The 19,572-nt window shown below is 43.5% G+C and overlaps 1 protein-coding gene across 5 annotated transcripts in view; it reads right to left on the bottom strand.

Moving 5' to 3' along the window:
* Window positions 1–16,587: 16,587 nt before the first annotated feature.
* Window positions 16,588–19,572, bottom strand: part of ARHGAP12 (Rho GTPase activating protein 12) — a 74,900-nt gene continuing 71,915 nt past the window's right edge. For all 5 annotated transcript variants that reach the window (XM_053986452.1, XM_053986459.1, XM_053986431.1 and 2 more), the window contains one exon: window positions 16,588–19,188. In XM_053986452.1, the coding sequence (XP_053842427.1) occupies window positions 19,014–19,188 (175 nt within the window). In that variant the 3' untranslated portion in view covers window positions 16,588–19,013. The remainder of the gene's footprint in view (window positions 19,189–19,572) is intronic.

Below are 19,572 nucleotides of genomic sequence, written 5' to 3'. Positions count from 1 at the left end.
CAGCAGCCTGTGCAAAGAGCTGGCACAGCTCAAGCGTGGTGTCTCTGGAGATTACTCAGAGAAAAAGCAGCATACCTGGCTGAGCCCCTGCCTGAGCAAGAAAGTGCCTATATGTGCACAGGTCACTTTTCCTCCGTCCCCCAAAATCAAGGGGGATTTATGGTTGGGTTTTTTGCTTTTCTTGTTGTTTAAAGGTTGGAGGGTTGCAAAAACCAGTGTCAGCTAGTGGCTCAATGCTGCCAGCAGCCTGCACACCAGCACATGGCCTTTGTGCCCATGGAAATCAGTGCAGGGATGTCCGGTAAAGGTTTGCCTCCTACATTAACTCCATCCTGTGCCAATTGATCTGTTTTGGCTAGATAGGACCATGAAAGCATGTGACTGACCAACGCCTGCATGCCCTGTATACAGGGCTTTGTGTCACGGGCCCTGGACCTCAGTCACCTGAGGCTTTTTCCAGGACAGACATTGCAAGTACTTGGTCAGGGTCTAAAATTGAGCAAGGAGATCTCTAGGAAGGTGCAGACACAGAACAAATGGACCCACACAAACCCAGAAGAGTCAGGACAAGAGAAGGGCAAGAGAACTTGGATGTGATTTCTCACCCAGGTGTGTGCCCTGGTGTTGCCCATGGTGTGGTGCCCCAACAGAGGTGTGCTCAGGGAGGAGCGATGCTCCCAGGCGTGGGTGCTATGCTGGCAGCCTGCACTGCACCACCCTCAGCCCCAGCCTAGGGGAGCTCCATGCCTGTTTGTTGGCTAGTTTACCCCCTTAATCTATATGTTTTAATCCAATAAACCAGTGCATGCAGGAGCCAAGTACAGCACAGGAATAGAACAAAAGCTGTTTTTTCTACCCAAAACAGTCACACCAAGCAGTTAAAAGCTGACAGCACAACAATAAACAACCACTTTCTTTGGCTCTGAGAGTTTGCCCTAAGCTGAACAGAGTTAACAGATGTCTTCCAAGACTGGATTTGCTTACTGCTTTGGTCATCACCTGTTCACAGGATAGAGAGAAAAAATTTGCAGTTCTTCCTGCTAACCTCTCTCCCCTGATGTGAGAGGATACCAGCCCTTGCTACCCTCAGACTGAGTTGAAAAATAAAGAAATGACTGAAGAAATGAGAATGTGACTGAGTATGGCTTGTCTTGATCTAATTCAAATCTCCTGAGTTTGTACATAAATAATATTGAGGTATACACCAGACTCAGTAAATAGCTCAAGCCTTAGGTCTAAATAGAAAAGCAATCCCTTTTCTCTCTCCTAGGACTCATTGCATCATCAGTCAAACTGCTCTTGTCAAGAGTTTCTGAGGTTCTCACAAACTGGGGATCTTTGTGACAAACAGCATCTTTGTGCCTGGGGTTGGGGCAGCAGAAGATGTTGGGGGAGGCTGAAACACCAGCTGTATGATGCTCTAAAAGTGTCATTTTCTCTGAGCCCGAGCAAAGCAGCCAGGGCTGCACTTGCAACAGAAGCAACAGGTTTTCAAGAGCCATCTCAAATTTATCCCTTAGGATAAGCTGTGTCTGAGTTGCCCAGAGACCTATGGGTGGTGGTCAGTAGTTCATGCTGAGAGGAGGAATGTCTTGGATCTGTCTTTACTGTAAATTCTCCTGATTAATTTCTACCTGTTATTCTCTGTGTTTGGAATCCTCCTTGATGCCTTCAGTAAACTTCAGTTAAGTGACAGACCCTGAAATAACCATTTTTTTCCTGCCAAGTGACATAACTTAATGAACTGCAGTGGTGCTTACAGGTCAAGTTTTGCTGGAAATGCAACAAATTAAAGGCAAAATGGTGCTAAGTTGTGTGGCCTTGTGTTTCTAGGAAGGCTGTGCAATGCTGAGCTACCTCACCCCATGTGCTCTCTGGTGGCTCAGGTCCTGCCTGAATGTCTGGCAGTTTTAGTTTCTACAGCTCTTGCAGGCAAAACCTTCAACCAGCAGTGTTGGAGCAGGCAAGAGTGAGAGTCCCAGCGGAGCACTTCCCGGCATGGGAAAAACGCGCCAAAGAGAAAGTTCTTATTGGAGTGCTTCCCTCCTATTAGGTTTTCAAATAACAGATGTTTCCCTCTGACATTTCACAAAAATTTTGCTGTGAGGTTTTCATTGCTTTACAGACACTTTCCAGTTAAAAGAAACTTATAAAATTGCCTACTGTTTAACACCTGTTTAATATCAAGGCAAGTGGCAACTCACAGCGCCTGTGCTAGCACTAAAGGACTGCTCTCTAAACGCGTCACTTCCAGTTTCATCTCCTGCTGCACTGTGAACCAGGACATGGTGGTATCTTTGATCTCAGAGGACTGTGGGGAGCACAGGGATGTGTGCAACTATGGAGACTTGCAGGAGCACGAGTTTGCTGTAGTGAGTATTCTGGCTGTGCCTGTATGCACCTGTAGCAACAGTCAGACAGAAGCTTAGGAGAAATTTCAAAGCAGGAAACTATGGAATAACTCTACTAGGCCTTGTCACTCAGAACATGTTTAGGTCTTGAATATATCGGCTTAAATACCACAAATGAAGTGGCCTCTTATTTCTTTAATGATATAAATATACAGCATGTTGACTTGAAGGGTTTTGGCACAGCAATCCTGCAAATCTGTGGGTTATGCTGCAGGGAACAGAAAAGCACCATGTTTTCAACAAGCACAGTACTGGCATAAGAGCAGAATGATGCTGTAATTGCTGTAGTCTGCTTTGCGCTCCGCTTATGCTTATTGACCTTTCCCAGCTCCCTTTGGCTTCTATCTTCTTCCTTCTTTGTAACCAGCTCTTGCCCATCGTGATCTCCTTCTATTGCTGCATCATGAGTACTAATTTCTAAGGCAAAACCTCTCAAAGCCTTTCTTTAAAAACCTGTGCCTGAAGAGAATTATTTTGCACCAAGATAGTTTCAAAAAGCATCAAAATGTAGGAGAAGACTAAATTGTTCTTTAAACACACCTTTTCTTTGGACATGTTAATTTTTGAAGTCATTTGAAGTCGTTGAATCCACAACCCTATTACACACATTCGTGCTCTTGCCCAGTGAAATATTCGTTCCCAAGTCTGGGTTTTGTGTATCTGTACTAGGCAATTTGTGGTGTCAAATCATAGTCAGTGCAAATTTTCATGGTTTTTGTATTGCCCTCAAGCTGACATTTAACTGTCTTTCTTTTGTAAATCAGCTAACAAGTGGTGGGGGTCTCTTTAGTGAGGCATTCTTCAGACTCTTCCAAAACACCTGGCAGGAACAGCAAGAGAGTAACAAAAATCCCATGGCTCTCTATATAAAACTTGTGGTGCTGGGGTTTTTGCAAATCCACCCCATGCCTAAATATGTCAGGAGACTGATAAACACAGGCTTAAAATCCAACCGGACTTTGCTGGGTTGCCCGTGAGCTCCAGTCTGCAAGCACCAGTGACTTCTTGCCCAGCTGAGAGCTGAAAAACTTGATCTGCTGCATACCTGCTTCCAAAGCTCTTGGAGAGTTCTCTGACAACCTGCCACATCTAAACATAGTAAGGCGAGCTAAGGATGGCTTAGGGTAAACTTCATTTTTCTCTTCCCTTATTTGGACTTACAGCACATTCTTAACTTTTTTAATGGCTTTCTTTGTCTTGGCAGATTGCTGTGAACTGCACCATGCCGGGATGACATCTTAATATTAATCTCAGTGAAAGACCAGTTTAGGGCTTCATGTGTTTTCTGAGATGTTCCCAACATCTGTTAACAATTTGGCCATGAATGTTCATTTTTGCTTTGTCAATGAGTACAGGCAGTAGTCAATAAAATTGTGATAGGAAGGGAGGAGGCTGGAGACTCATTGCCTGCCAGCTGCCAAAGAAGCAGTGGCAGACTGGGTCTGCTCCTGCTTCTTCACAAGAACCTAAAGCCTAAGTGCTCAAAACATTTTAGGTAGTGCAAGGCTTCCTCTGAAAGTGAGGAAACACTTTTTCACTGTGAAGGTGACCGAACACTGGCACAGGGTGCCCAGGGGTGTGGTGGAGTCTCCATCATTGGAGATATTTAAAAGCCATCTGGGCATGGTCCTAGGCAGCCTCCTCTAGGCGTCCCTGGCTGAGCTCCAGAAGTCCCCTCCAACCTTATCTCTGCAGTGATGCTGTGGTTCTGACTCCCAACAGGGCAAAGTTCCAGAGAGCCTATAGCAGCCACAGATGACAGGAGTGGTGGCACCGACTGCCCATTTGTACCACAAATGTAGTTCTGTAGTTTTTGTAGCTTTTCTGTGGCTCTTCAGCAACCTGCTGCTGGAGTTACAGCCCTGGCAGGAAAACTCAGCATGGCCACTGACATGGCTGGCATTTCCAGAGCAGCTCGAGTTACATGTGCCAGACCAGGGTCAGACACAGGGCGGACGCTCAGGAATGTCCCTCTGGGTCTGTGTGTTTTGGTGCAGCCTGTAATTTTTTGTTCCTTTCTAATTTTTGTAACATGAAGAAGCAAACATGGAAAATCTTGTTTCAAAGCCCAGTTTGTTGTAAAAGATCAGGAATGTCAAGGCTGTGTAGCTGTAGTTGTTTGGAGAGCTGTTAACAGCCTGAAGGAATCTATGCAGGGTTAGAGGTTTGCTTGTCTCCTTTTTAAAGCTTTTTCTTCTGCTCGCAGCTGGAATTAAATAAAGAAAAATAGGAAAGGAGCTTTATTAACAAGAAGCACCAACAAGAAGCACCAGGGTATTTTTTCCTTTGTAGACTTTCTATAAGCAACTTTTTGTCAATTGAATGATATTTCTTCCTGTGGCTCACGGGCATTCCTTCACCTGGCCTGGATGGCTCCCTCTGGCCACCTTGACCTGGGGACTGTGGCTCCACCATCCGCCTTCCACTGGCCCCACTCAATGTGCATGTGCCTGACAGTTCAGGTAGTGGCTTTGGTAGAGTTTTGGACCTTCTGACCCCTTATTTCATGCTAGTTTCTGCAGCAGCCATGGACTCAGTGAGCTCTAAGAGCAACACAGTGTCCTCCCCCACATGGGTGAGCTGTGGCTGCACTCACAGTCCATGCAATCCTCCATCCTCCCATCACCAGTGCATGAGTTGCAGGGTGAAGAGTCTGGGGATTTTTTTTACCAAGTTCTCTTATCTGCAGAAAATTTCCCTGAGTTGCTCTCTCATCCTGCCTTGGAGATGCATTTGTTTTTTGGTGTGGATAGTTTTGTCTTGTTTTCATTTTTTTTTATTGCCTTGTTATTTTTACTACTTGCTTCACTTTTACAAAGGCTTTTGCTGAGCCTGGTTTCCAGGTGGCTCAAGGGGAGAAACTCCTGCTGATGCTGTCTCTCACCCTTCTCAGCATTCCCCATGCTGAGCTTTAGCCTGATGGATTTTTCTCCTTTCTACCCTGTGTCTTGGCAATGTAATATTATAGACAATCCACGACAGAGCCCAGACAAGATGAGCTTATGCCAATTGCACAAGCTTTGTCTGTAAAGACATCATCTTGCTCTTTTAAGCAATTCTGTTATTTGAATTAGTGTGTAAATCTTGGCAATGCAGTGCAGAGTAATAAATAATTAAACAATTACTTTGACAAAAAATAAAGACATACCTTTGACATTTTTGGTTATATGAACATGTTTCTTGTAAAAGCTTTGTTTTACATACTTTAAATACAGCAAATGTTAATTTCTCCAATGGCTCTGTTGCAGTGGGAATCTTCATCTTGTTTATCTGCACAGCTTCGAGTAGGGTCATTGAGCCAAGAAATTAATTAAAGGGACCTCTAAAATGAAGGTTTATGAAATAACTTAATTTGGTCCTTTGCCCTCCAGTGTTTGTGTCCCACAAGGGGAGGTGTGGAAATCTCATCTGGCATCTCATGGGCCCTCAGTGGGCACATGTTCAGTGCAAAGATATTTTAGCTGGCAAACTCCAGCTGGAAGTTATTGCCCATGTGCAGTCTGAAAGTTTTCACAGACTCAAAAATTGGCCAAATTTGGTCAAGCTGCATGGAAATGACAAAAATCCCATCACTAACATGAGACCTCTCAGCAAGTTTATGAATTTCTGCCTAGAACAATAGACGTGCTAATGCTCCCCAGTGAAGGTCTGTCACCTCAGGGTCAGCACTAGTGGAGCCAGTGCTTGTCCCTGTCCCACACAGAAAACTCCTCTGCTAGGTTCTGTGCAGGGTCTGGGTGTCACCAGAGACCTCTGTTAGGGATTAAGAAGAGATCCAAGTGCTCATGGCAGCTGCAGGGAGAGGCAGCGTGAGCCTCAAGGGATTCTTTGGGATGTGATGCAGCATCTAACTTGAGATGCTTCCCTGTGTGAACCACTTCACAGTGCTGATCTGTGCTGACTCACAGAGCTGAGGCTGTGCCTTATTTCAAGCTGCTCCGCACTCTTAGGCTGCCTTTCAAATATCTTTCCTGCAAAGATGAAAGATGCTAAGTAGGTCCTAAAGCTGCCTCTCAGACTCTACTCTCTCATATATGAATCCAATAAGATGTAAAATGATAGACAGCAGCTCTCAGGAAATGTCATACAAAGTGTTCATTTTTAAAGAAGCAAAAATCAATCCAGTTTTCAAATTAAAACTAGTAGAATTCACAGCACTTCTGTCCCCAGTACCAGAAGGCCTAACTGGGGAAGATTTAGGACCAAACAGTGATTAAAAACACAGAGTTTAGAGGTGCAAAATGTAGGTCCAGACTGCATGGCCAACCGGACCGGGGGTCCAGGCTTGGGAGGGATGGAAATCTCAGAAATGGGCAGCTGCACACACTTCATGAGCATGAAGATGCTTTTCTTACTTTCACCCTTTTGGGGCCTATAAGGTTTACAAGAATTTTTAAATAGTGCTTTGGAGTCAACACACCATTTTATTAGTTAACCAGTTGGGATGAGTGGCGGTTGTTTACGACCTTAATGAATCTGTACCTCAAGACAGGAGGATTGCATATGAAGTTTAATTAAGATTTGCAGAGGACTTTCTGCTCTCACCCACCCCCCAGCTGCTGCTACAACATTGGAGGGAGGTTGAGGCTCACTGCTGAGCACAGATGGTGGAGATGCAGAGAGTAGTACCCATCTGGGAGCAGCATCAGCAGCAACAACACACTCAAAATCATCCCTGTGGGGCTGTAGATGCATTAACATCAGCACCAAGGCTGTGAACAAGGTAGCCAGTCCAACGCAAACCTTTTGGCACCAGCCAAGGGCAACTTCTAAAAAATAAGGTATTGTCTGCACACTGCTTTTATGCACTTACACATCATCATGTGCCAAAAGGAGAAAGGGAAGAATTTTTAAAACATTTTCTACTTTCTGTGTTTGCTCTGGGAATAGATAAATATTTCACATTAACTATGTTCCTCTGCCAATTTTTGTCGTGAGAGCACTATCTCTGAATTGTAGAGCCTGTGAATTATAGTGGTAAACGCTGTATTGCTTTGACCTTTTGAAATGTCTCCAGCATGACTGGCTGCCTGTCCTCTCCTTCCCCCAGAGGTCAGGCAGGTTGTAAATATAGGCGAAATGGAATAGCCAGATAATCAAATTGAACCCATTTCACTGCAGTGCGGTGCAATCACAGCACAGCGAAATTCCATCAGCGTCGGAGGCTGCATTTCGAGTGCCACGGAAATCGCTTTGTAACTGTCCACACAACCCGAGGAGCAGGGCTTGTCATCTGCCACAGTATGGGCTCTGCATTTTTAAGCTTCCTTTAGCAAAGAAAAAAAGAAATCCCAAAGCCACATAAAAAAGGGTAAGGAATAGGCTGACATTTAAAAAAACATATCATCTGAAAAAAATTACCTTGACATATAGGATGATTGATAAGTTGTATTTGCCTTGTTGGTTAGTTGCTTTTTTTTCCTTTTATTTTAAAGACTCTAAAATGCTTCCTCTGCTCCAGAGCAGATAACAGAATTGCTTGCTGCATCACCTGAGTATGCCTTCTTCAAAGAATAAGTACTTTAGTTATTATATTAGCAACAGCATTGAAGTACAGTGCATAAGTAGTGATACAAAGAGCACCATAACTCTTATTATTCATGAGGATGGAATTTAGGAGCGATGTCCCTTGACCAAGCAAGACAAAAACCTGGAAGCTGAAATCCATATAGGTGTTTTTTTGGTAGTAGGAGCCAAGCATAGCATTGGGCTTCTGTTTCTTGCAAGCCCAGAGATGTTAGCAGTGGGGTAGCAGGGCATAATTGATGTTTACTTACAATCAGCATCTTTCTGTGCCAGCAATCATGGCAGACTGAAACTAAGCAGGGGAACCAGAAACCCTGCTGCTTTCAGCTGTCTGGAACAATAATTACACAGTGCCACGGCACCTCTGGGAGTCTGGCACCATTTATCCTCCCGATTCTCAGCGTTGGTTACCTGCCACAGAGCAATCCCCAAAGCAACCTATTCTCAACATCATTTTCATACAAAAGGTGGAGAGAATGATAATGGCTCTGCTATTGCTCTGCCTTCAGAAACCCGGGCTGATGGCTTAATTGAGGTTAAAATAAGCTCCAATCAGAGAGGTAAAAACTTAACAGGGCTACTTAATCTTATATAAATACAAGAGAGATACAAGTGCATGAGGAGAGAATAATAACTGACTCTGGTGAGGTTTCTATGGAGAATAATCATTAGCCAAGCAGTGAACAGATTGGACTGGGAACAGGCTATTTAGCATTCATGCCCTGGTGGCAAAGGCTTTGAGCTGGAGCCTAATTTGAATTTTAGGGTTGGGTTTAAAAAGAATAGAAAAGAAAAGAAAAAACCCACCCTGTCTGGAGCAAACAGCATCAACCTAATTTTTGCCCTAGACTGTGCCAAAGAAGTTCGACTGACTTTTACTCTGTCACCTAAGTGCAGATTGTCTAATACAAGAGATAAGTAATTGCAGGGCACGAAGGCTTTCAGTTGTCTTGGGAGCAGGGATTTGCCCTGCCCAGGGCAGTGTCCTCAGCCCTGTTTGTACCTCCTCCCTCTCCCCACACTCTTTGTAAGGCTGAGCAGGCAGCCCAGCCTGCTGCCCTTCAGCAGCAGCACAGGGAATGCTACCAGAAAAATAAATGAAAAGAGAGTTTGATTTTTGCTTTCCATTTTCAAAAATAATTTCCATTTTAGAGCTTAAAATTAAAATACTTACTCTTTTGCAAATCACTTGGAAGGTTTGGCAAAACTCAGATGTTTTTATGTTTCAGGCTTGCAGATTGTTGGCTATCTGTTTTGTTAAGTTAAATTATATGTTAGATTTCAGAAGTATTTGAAAACACTTCTTTCATGCAATGTCCCTTCAAATAGGAGCTATAATTTCCATCCTTTTCTGCTCTGTTTTTGTTTTTGTTGTTTTTTGTTGTTGTTGTTGTTGTTGTTGTTGTTGTTGTTGTTGTTGTTTTACCAGCTGCTTGCAAGAGTGGTTTCTGTTACAGTTACTTTCTTTTAAACAGACTAGGTAAAAAAATGCAGTAACTATCTGGAGATGTGCAGATCCTGCCCAAGTACAGTTTCTGGGCTCTTTTTTCCTTAGTATGCATCCCAGAGATGAAGTGATGTCTTTCCCAACCAGCAGCTCAGCTGACACCGTCCCATACCAGCTGCAGCTGGATCTGGCCTCTGGATCTGCAGCTGGGGACAGATGAAATTAGAAGCACGTATGATACTGCTGATTGTATTTCAGAGTTTATTTATTTTAATGTAACTCAAGATCCAATTGCTCCTGTTACTTTTTACTTAGTATTTAGTAAAGCATATCTCGTTATCATACAATTTCAAAAACATGTTGCATGCACAGTGATAGAAGCTGTGGTTTGCTAGGGGCTTCTTCTGGGTACTTACTAGCTTTGCTTATACCTCCCCATTTTCCTGATCCTAGCTGGAAGTCCTTCAGCTTATGCCCATCAAGAGATAAAAATAAACTGTAGGCTGCAGCTCAATGTAGCTGGATGCTCCATTACTGTTGCAAAGTACAAGAGTCCTCAGGAAAGCAATGAAAAATTACCCCTCTCCAGGCAGTGAAAAATGTCAGGAGCCTCATGGTCTCTGAGGCCTTAGCAGAGAATAATTATGCTGTGAACAGATTGCTCCGTGCCAGAGACCTCGCAGCACTCTTAAAGGGAAGATTATGAGACCCCTTTGAAAGGGAGATCAGATCCCTCACATGGCACTTTTTGGGAGAAAGCAGGTGACCATGAAACACCATATTCCCAGACTGGCTGCCTTCATTGAGGCGAGTGGTCCTGTGCCTTCCAGGGCTACTTACAACCAGGAAAATAAAGGATAAATATGACCCAAGAGATAATTGGGTAGGTATTTTTAACAAACTGAGCTGTGACCTTCATTCTACTGGTAGCCAACCACTGGACAGTAAAACAAACAGGAGAGGAATGTGAGGTCTCAGGCAAGGAGAGAACTTGGCCTGGAAATTTTCCTTGAATAAACACTTGCCCCTTGTAAGCATTGCCTGTCCTCTCCAGGGCACTCTTCAGTCAGAGGATCCAGCCCACCCTGGCCCAGGCTGTGCCTCCTGCTCGTGCCCGTCGTGGTAAGGGCCAACCCAGAACTTTGCCCTGGTTGTTGTGCCTGGACCTGGGGCCCTCCTGCCCACGGGGAGCTGCATCCAGTGTCTGACTCCAGAAGAAGATGAGAAGAGGGAATTTTTTGCAGCCTGGTAGCATTCATAAGTGTGATCTGCAGAGGAGACGTAATGAGGATGATGACCAGGACCAAGGATGACCAATGTGATCAGGTCAAGGCAATTCTGAAATAATTTGTGCTTGATGGGTAACAGGGGCCAGAATTTGTTAGATATTTCACCTCCCTAGGAAAGAGTCTGACAGAGTCAAGTTCATTATCCTGGGGAAAAGTGACAGTGCTGTTCTGCCAGATTGAACAGGAGCAGGGTTAAGGTTGCAAAAAGAGGACCAGAGTCCTCCTAATTGTGTCTTCCCTCTCTTTTCGGTGCTTTAATTATAAAATGTGTTTGTGCAAGACTGTGAGATGCTGGGCAGCTTGGTGGGGAGCAGAGCTTTGGGGGCGGGCAACAACTTTGCCCAGGGTTTGTTTGTAGGGCAAGTGGGAGGGGGCCCAGATGGTGGGATCAAAGGAGCAGTAACTCACTCACTTTGACTGCACCATCTGCTCTGCCCTGGCTTATAATTTCCAGCTCTTTCAACTTCACCCAGGATTTGGTGACTTGTTTGGGGACCACTTTGTGTGAATAAAAAGGGAAATGGAGGCTCTGCTTTGCAGACCTTGAATTTCTGTTAGGAAGGGAATTGGTCATATCTTCTACACAGCAATGCACTGTGAGGAAATCATTACTAGACCCCAAACTACCACTGAACAGCTTTACAGGGTTTGAATTAAAGGCTTTTCATGGGTTCCAGTAAATGACAGGAAGTTCAGCTTTGTCATGCTCTTCCTGGTGTTGCAGGTGTAGTGTTGATCACCAGCTCACACAAAATAGTAATAAATAGCACCTCTGTTTGTTCTTTTAATTTGTCAGCCAAATCTGCTAGACTAAGCCAAATGTGCTAGTACCTTTTTTTTTTTTTTTTAATCTTGGTTCTGAATTTTCAGAGCCTTAATTTTTTGTACATAATTACAAGATGCTGAGACCTCTTACAAAGTTAAATAGCTCATTGTCACAACGAGCTTTGTCTTCAAAATAATAATCAAGCTAGATGTGTTTGGTGTTTCTGTGTCCAAAACCTCTTCTAGCTGCCACAAGGTAGCTAACAGCATAGTCCTTCAATGTTGACCTTCATGCCATGAGCAGAAAGGTAATTCCAACTTTTCCTTGTCTGTCCAGGGCACAGCTGGTGGGGCAGCTCTTGCCCAGATGACCTGACTCATGGACGCTGCAGAGCAGAGCAGGACAGCAGAGAGCTGTCATGGTTACCACTGTGGGAGACACAGAGGGAAGGGTACTGACAAGAGGAGGGAAGGGAAACCCCAGGGTCTTCCTCCTTTTGTGGCCCTGGCCCCGAGGCTTGCGAGGCTTTGCCAGGCATTCTAGGGAGACAACAACAGGGTGTGCCAGGGCTGCTGCTTTGGTGACAGCTCCTGAAAGCCGTTCTTCTTCTTCCCTGTCCAAAGTCTGGTTTTGGGAGTCAGTGTAGTCCCTTTGCAGTGCCCTGGTGTCAGCCAGGGAGGCAGTTTGCCAATGCTGCTTCAGGCTCCCTCACCCTTGCCCATGGCCCAGCCCATGGAGCAGCACTTTCTGCCAGTGTTCTGGTCCCTGGCACTTCAGAAAAGCTTTTTTTCACAAGGATAAAAAGAGTTGCAGTTATCTACCTGAGTGTTGACATCACCTAAACTTGTTGTTCTGGAAAGGAGTCAGAGTAAACAGCTCCTCTGCCCAGACCCAGTGCAGCTGCCCATGATGGTTTTCACTTTCCTCCCTGATAATCAATGCCAGTTCTCCTTGCCAACACTTCTGAGTAGATTTGTAAATTTTGGAGCGCTTTGATATATCAGCTGTTAATGTGAGCTCTTGCTCCTCCCAAGGATATGTCCCTACAGATATCAAACAAAGTGATTTGCACACCAGCAGGGATGTGAGTGCTGCCATGGGTGATGAGACAGGTTTGCTCAACCTGTGTTCGTTTCTGAAAAAAATGGGAAGGAAGCCTTTGGCCAGAAGAAGTGCTTTCACTTGCTAGAGACCATGAATGGCCAAGTAGGAACAAGGAAGCCCATGGGTAAATGGGCTAAATCCATTCATAAAATGGGTAAATCCATTCATAGATTCTCCAAAACCCAAGAGGACAGCTACAATGATGATGTCTGGCCTGCAACATGCCATGAGCCCTAGATCACAACCTAGCAAATGAGAAAGGCAGCGGGAAGGAAGGAAAGGCTCTAGTCCCCAGCCTCTCCCTTGCACAACATGGGCAGCACTTCTGCCATCTGGGACTGATGCTGGCAGAGTGGAATTTGCTGTGCCACCAACATTTCATTGTGCTGCATCTCGCCCTCACGTGCTCAGGCTTTCTTTTAATCTCAGGGATGCAAAGAAAGCCCAGAACACATTAAGACAACCACCTGGGGGGTTAGTTATGATTTTTAAAAGCTAATGATGCCGCCCACTGTTCAATGTTTATAATAAACTGTCTTCTCCCCCTCTTAACCAAATTGTGTATATACAGGGTAAGAAGCTGTACCCGAGGGCCCTGAGCACTTGACTTGCTGCACAGAGCTGCTGTACTCCATAAATAGGAAAGGTGGACAGAAAGTTATTAATTTTCATGCAATTGAATGGAACAGGCTGGGAAGCTCAGGCAAAAGAATGTAACAAGCATGATCCTGGCCTACAGCTGCAGTGTTTTAATGCAAACCTGAAGACTGTGCTGTCCTCTTGGCAGCTGGCTCACAGCTCAGCCTGCACAAGCGATGCAGACAGGGATTCAAAGGCTGCATGGAAACACATTGCTTTCCCTCAGTCCTGTGCCAAATGTAATAGCTGATTGCTCAGCTTATGTACATTTCTGCAGTACAGAGGAGAAGAGGCACTCTGTGACACGGAGCAGCACACAGCCTGCTGTAACTATTACCTGGAAAGGAACATTTTTCTAATTCTCTAGTCCATGGTTTTACACTGATGTCTGCTTTGTGATGAAGTGTCTATGGCTGAGTGGCCCGTGCCTCAGCCTGCGCCAGGGAAGCAGCGCTCTGGGCAGGGCACAGCACATTCCAGGGCTCCAGACTGTTGTACAAATAAGGAAGCAAAAGGTCCGAGCTGGATCAGAGCAGGACTAGTGTATGAGTGAGAACAGCATTTCAGCTCTGAAACAGCTTTGTCATAGTGGGAAATACAGTGGCATCCTTCAACCTGCCAGAGGAGAGGCATTACCTTTTGCACAATCATGTCTCAGTTTTTCCTCACAGAAGAAAGCTGTGAAGTTGAGCAGCTCACATGTGTGTGTTGGCAGAGGCTTTGGCAAGACCAACACCCACAGAAGATGCACTCAGTCACTCAGTGCTGGGAGAGAGCATCCCTGCAGCAGGCAGGTGAGCTTGGGCACAGCACTGTGCTGGTCAAGCCCCTGCAGCCCAAGCACCGCCCAGCCCAGGCTGATATGAGAGGTTTTCTTGTAAAGAGGTGATTTTTCAGCTCTGCTTTTAGGTTAGTCACCTCTTTTACTGGAACAACTAACTAGCTGGACACTTGTATGCAGGAAGCCACCAAGCCACCATCAGCTCAGCATCACCCTCTTTGTAAAAGCAGAGAGCTCTGGAACATCAGTGGCCAGGAAACACTGCCAGTGGTTTGATTCCAGTAATTTGGCTGCAGCACTTGATGAACTAGACAGGCTGACCAATGTTTAACATGTATTTTCCAACTCCTGATATAAGAAATGACAGCTTTTAATTACACTACTTAATGTTTTAGAGGACAGCTGCTTCTCTCACACTATGAATTAACTAAGCTATTCTGAGCAGATTTGTACTGTGCATACAGATCTAAACTAGTTGTGAAGATAGTTTACTTGGAGCTTTATTTCTTTGGCATACTCTCACTTCTGAGCTTCATGTATTTATTTCTTCTGGCATGCTGAGGTTGTAACAGACAGGACCACCTGCATTTCTCAGGATCTGGTGAAACAAGGGTTGGATCTTGGATGGGGCCCTCGTGTCACCAGAACAACACTGCCAAACTGAGAACAAGTTTATTTTTTTATTGCACAGATGCTGGTTGAAGGGACATAGCTCTCGACCCCCATTAGCACTCAGGTGCTTGTGTCCAGGGAAGTTAGACACAAGTGCATCCCTGAGGAGCTGACACATAGAAGCCACTCCAGAAAAGATGGAGAAAGGCAGATACTGGTGCTTTGCAATGTTACTTAACTCCACCTGTTTGCAGAGCAAATTACCCTTAAAAAACATAACTGGGCCTTCATCTGTATTGTAAGACATGCAAAGGAAGAAAACAGAAAATAAAAAGCAACTCCAGCCCACACTCTTGGCAGCCTGGCTCTCTCCCAGGTCTCTGGCCTGGATTCCTGCAGTTCTGAGTGAATGTTTCTTTGCTATCTTGCTTGTCCATCACACCTGCTTTGTCTGTTGCCTTCAGTGTTCTGCATTTACTTATTCCCACACTCAGGATCTCTCTCCCCTTCCCCAGCCCACTATATTTTAGTGTAATAAGCTGTAAGATGAGATTCCATGAGAAATAAAACTGACACTGTACTGGCCTGTTCCACTTTGCCTTCTGAGTTTGCCGAACACAACAGAGATTTCTTTTATTTTTTTAAAGTAGCAGCTGACTACCTTAAGAATCTAGATTCTGTTTGGGGAAGTTGTAGGAAACTAATATTAGAGCTGCCATTTAATTCTCAAGGCAATAAAATGGACTGAGAGGCCAAGTCACCTCTGAATGTCTTTCATGTTGGTTTGTTACACAGAGTGAGCTTGTTTTACAAGTGCTCTGTTTACAAGAATGCTGGGGGAGCTGGAGAGGGGGGGAATGTTCATTTAAGCCCCACATTCACATAGGGCTACTTTTGTAAAGGCCTGATCCAGTCCTACCAGCTGCTTGCCCACAAAACTTCACAATTGTGGAGGCTAATTAAGATTCTTCAGAGGAGCTCTCCTCTCCCCAGCGGCTGCAGGCAGCCTCATCAGACATGCTGTCCCTCCCCCTGGGCCCGGCAGAATGCCCTACTGTGCCTGGGTTATGTTATGGCTTATGAATTAACCAATTGATTCTGAAAATATCACTACTCTAGGGCTAAATGAAGCTGTTCCCTTTAGGGGAAAAAAGTCAGGGCCCAGCCTAGGAATAAACTGATACTGTGTTACCAATAAACTCCCTTCTCTCTCATGCTGCAAGGCATTCATTCACTTGCCAGGGTACAGTGAGTTGAGTACAAAGGGAATTTATCATGGATTTCTGTGAAGAGAGGGAGTCTTTCCTGAGCCTGGACAGTAAGCATGATCTATCCACTTGCAAGTAAATAAAGCTTCCTGCATGCAACTCTGACTTTAAAAATTAGTTTACATGAAGTGACTGTGCATATTTGCCTTGTCTTTTTTGTGCCCACTTCTCTCTCCAGCTTCCAAGTGAAGAAACCTGCAACCAGTACAGATCAAGCATGGCTGAAAGTTGCTTGGTACTACTGCTGTGTAGCTGAACACAGCTCTAGTGCTGGAACAAAAATCTCAGCTGGCACCAGTATATAATGTTGGACCTCCAGAATCCTTTGAGTGGTTATGGTCCCAGAAAATTTATATTCATGCTTTAAATTGATTTTAAACCAGAACCAAATCTGATATAGAGTCTGAACTGAGGAATATAAAAAATTATCTATGTTTCATCTGACACATATAGTGTATCAGATGACCCTGGTGTGTTTGTGCAGATCCCTCATTTTGATTATTTAAAAGAAAGCTAGCTGCAGGGACAAGACAAGATCTTTCAAGCAGTGAAGAAACCCAGTGTGGTGACATACACAGTTTCATGCTGGTCACAACAAATGTACCATCAGCTTGGACTTCCTCCTTTTCCTAAATGTCTCAAGTGTTTGCCTACACCTCCTCCAATTAAAAAGAATCCTCTCCCCTCCCCAAACTAAAAATTGGAATATTAAGACAACTTCACTGGACAAAACCATACTAGGTATTGTAATAACAAAATGCTTTATTTTTGGGGAATACAAGGAAAAGTGTGACATCCTCATAATCAAATTGCTTTTAAAAGGCATTCTTCCTTTGAAAAAGGTAACACTCGCAACAAAAGGTGACTGGTGAACAAGCCCTCTCATGTAGCAGCAGGAATTCTTTCTTTACAGCCAAAGGCAGGTTTGAATAATGTACAGCCACAGATTCCAACTCAGTCAATATTTTCTAGTAGGTTAGGGCACAGGCTCAGCACTGCTCGGTGTGACAGCCCAGAGGGAGGCTGACAACACACTTCTGAGACAGGGCTTTCACAGTCCTCACCCAGTCGCTTTGCAACAAACCACAAGACTTCACCATTACCACAAGAAGACACTGAGAAAGCCACAAGGTTACTAATCTTCTTGCTCATCTCCAAAAACTTTTCATGCAAGCCCTATGCTCGTGAAATTCTCGTACCATCAGTCTGGTTACAGCTCAGAGTGTCACCACACATCCCCTCTGCTGCCAGCCAGGGCTGTGTGTGAGAGGGGCACAGCAGATCGAAGGCTACTGATACAATCCCTTCCTCAACATAACTGTTCCCTGTACAGCGGGCTCCAAGCTGGGATGTGTTTTAAAGACTGCAAATTTATACCCATAAATTACTTCTGCCTTCTCTGAACCTTATGTTAGAATTCAAGTTGTTAAAGAAGGGGACTGGGAAGTTTCTAAAATTGTCAGGTTATAAAGTAGGCATTCATATTTCAGTCCAGTGTGACAGCTCTTTGTCACAAGTGGTATCCATCCATGCTAAGGGGTAAGATACATTGATCTTGTTTAAAGGAGGCTCATGTTGTCTGAAGTGGGTATGGTAAACTCTAAAAGAACTACTGGTTTTCTTTATTCAGGTTAGACATAACAAATATGTCAGATACAGCAGTTAGTCTAGAAAAATACATTTAAAAAAATCTTCATCAGACCATGCTCCCTGTAACAAAATCTTTCAAAACCAATTTTACAAATTATTCTACATTAATGTAAAAAGAAAATCTTAAATTTAGCATAGTGGATTCCATCAAACATCTATCTATCAAAACATGACTTTCACTATCTGCAGATGTTAGAATTCATAATACATTTTTCTAATGTATCCTGTACATATTAAATAACCTAAAAGGCTCTTCTTGTAGTGCATTAACAGTTTAGCAAGCACACTCAGTATTTCTCCAGTACCATTTGCATTACAGTTATTTGCCCGCAAATGTAATTAACATCTAAAAGTGCACACAGTTAGATCTCCCTCCCTCCCCATAACCTGTTTCCCTGCTGAAACCCAGACATCCACTGGAAACATTATGCTACTGTAGCTAATCTACCCATGATTAGAAATGTATGACTAAAGTGTTCTTAAACTATACAGGAACTGACTTATATACAAGAATGAAAAGGACAGCCTGTATTTACATCAAGAATGAACTTCCACTACCACAGCATTATACCAAGAACTCAGTACAGTGTTACAGTCGGTATTTACGCAGGACTTTAGCTTTAGATCAGTATAACACAAAACTTAGTTCAGGACATACCCTGAAAAAATGAACATGTTTATTAAATATTACTTCTATTATGCCCCACGACAAATAACCATTGCTGGATATTCTTACAAGTTCAGTGTTTGAAATAGTGTAATAGTGTGCTGCTCTATGAAGCAGCAAAGAACTTCCAGAGAGGCTGCTAGGGGGAAAAAAAAGAAAGAAAGAAGTAAAAGAAAACACCAAAGAACAAACAAAAAAAGAAAAAAAAAAAAAAAAAAAAAGCCCCACCAAAAAAAAAAGACATAACAAAACAAAAAAAACCCAACAACAGAAAAACAGGAGAAAAAGAATGACAGAGGGCAGCGGACATCAAGGGAAGAATTAGATTTGAATAACTAAACCAAACTGTTAGCGCAAGTCTACGACAGTCACAGCATGCAGAAACCCCTTGGAAAAGTGTCATACAGGTCTAAGTAGGTTGTAATTAACAAGCTTAAGATGTAACTTCACTGAATTTTTCCATACTGGGAAAAATGGTAGGACTTTTCCCCATCATATGGAAGAATTTTGAGATTAAATTCCAGATTATCCAGTCTGAGATTATTAATTTTACTCTCCATGAAATCCAGTGTATGAACCTATATTAAATTTTTCCAATGATACTTTAAAAAGGTAAACGATAAACTTTTCAATTCACTTTTTATATTGAACTTTTCAAAGAAATCTGAAGTGTTGTCTTTAATTCGCATTAAAGTGGTCAAACATTTCTCCTGTTTCTCCCCTCCCCAAAAGTGCAAAAAACAAGTTGCTGCTTGGTCCACAAACATAAAACATCATATACAGAAAGAGGTTTTCCTTCTGATGGAGTACTGTTGCCAACCCATCATTTCCAGTTTCTGCTCCAAGAAAAATGTCAGCGTCCAAAGATGGAATTCAATTCCAGTAGAATTAACTCTACAATCTGATTCTGATATACTGTGTGGACTGCTATGTTGCCAGTCTCTTTCTCTGGTTTTAATAAGGTTGGACCAAAAACTATTGCTATACTTTGATAGGTCATTCGGTTCTTTTCTCCATTTTCTACAACTCTGAAAGGGAAAACAATACACAAGAAGAGATTTATCAGTGTTAGGGCAACAAGATGACAGAAAAAGACACATCCCAAAGCAAATGGCTATTCAAAGTATTTATTTAATGAGTAGTCTTGCTATTAGGACATACAGCTGCCATAATTCCCCCCTCTATGAAAAAAGTTTTGTTTTGAAATGTCATTCTTGGTCCTCTCACAGTTCCTCTAAAGGATTTGGCAGCAAACATCACAACTATGCAACATACTGTCTCAAGTCTGGTGCTCTGCAAGCTCATATCCAAACAGTTTATACATGCTTTTATCAAGTCCAATATAAAAAAATGCAGTAAGAACAGTCCCTTGGTACTTTAAACTGGATTCTTTATCTTTAAGGAAAGATCAG

This window comes from Vidua macroura, chromosome 1 (genome assembly GCF_024509145.1).
Source record: "Vidua macroura isolate BioBank_ID:100142 chromosome 1, ASM2450914v1, whole genome shotgun sequence".
Classification (NCBI taxonomy): Eukaryota; Metazoa; Chordata; class Aves; order Passeriformes; family Viduidae; genus Vidua; species Vidua macroura.
This window is presented reverse-complemented; position numbering and strand designations above follow the sequence as displayed.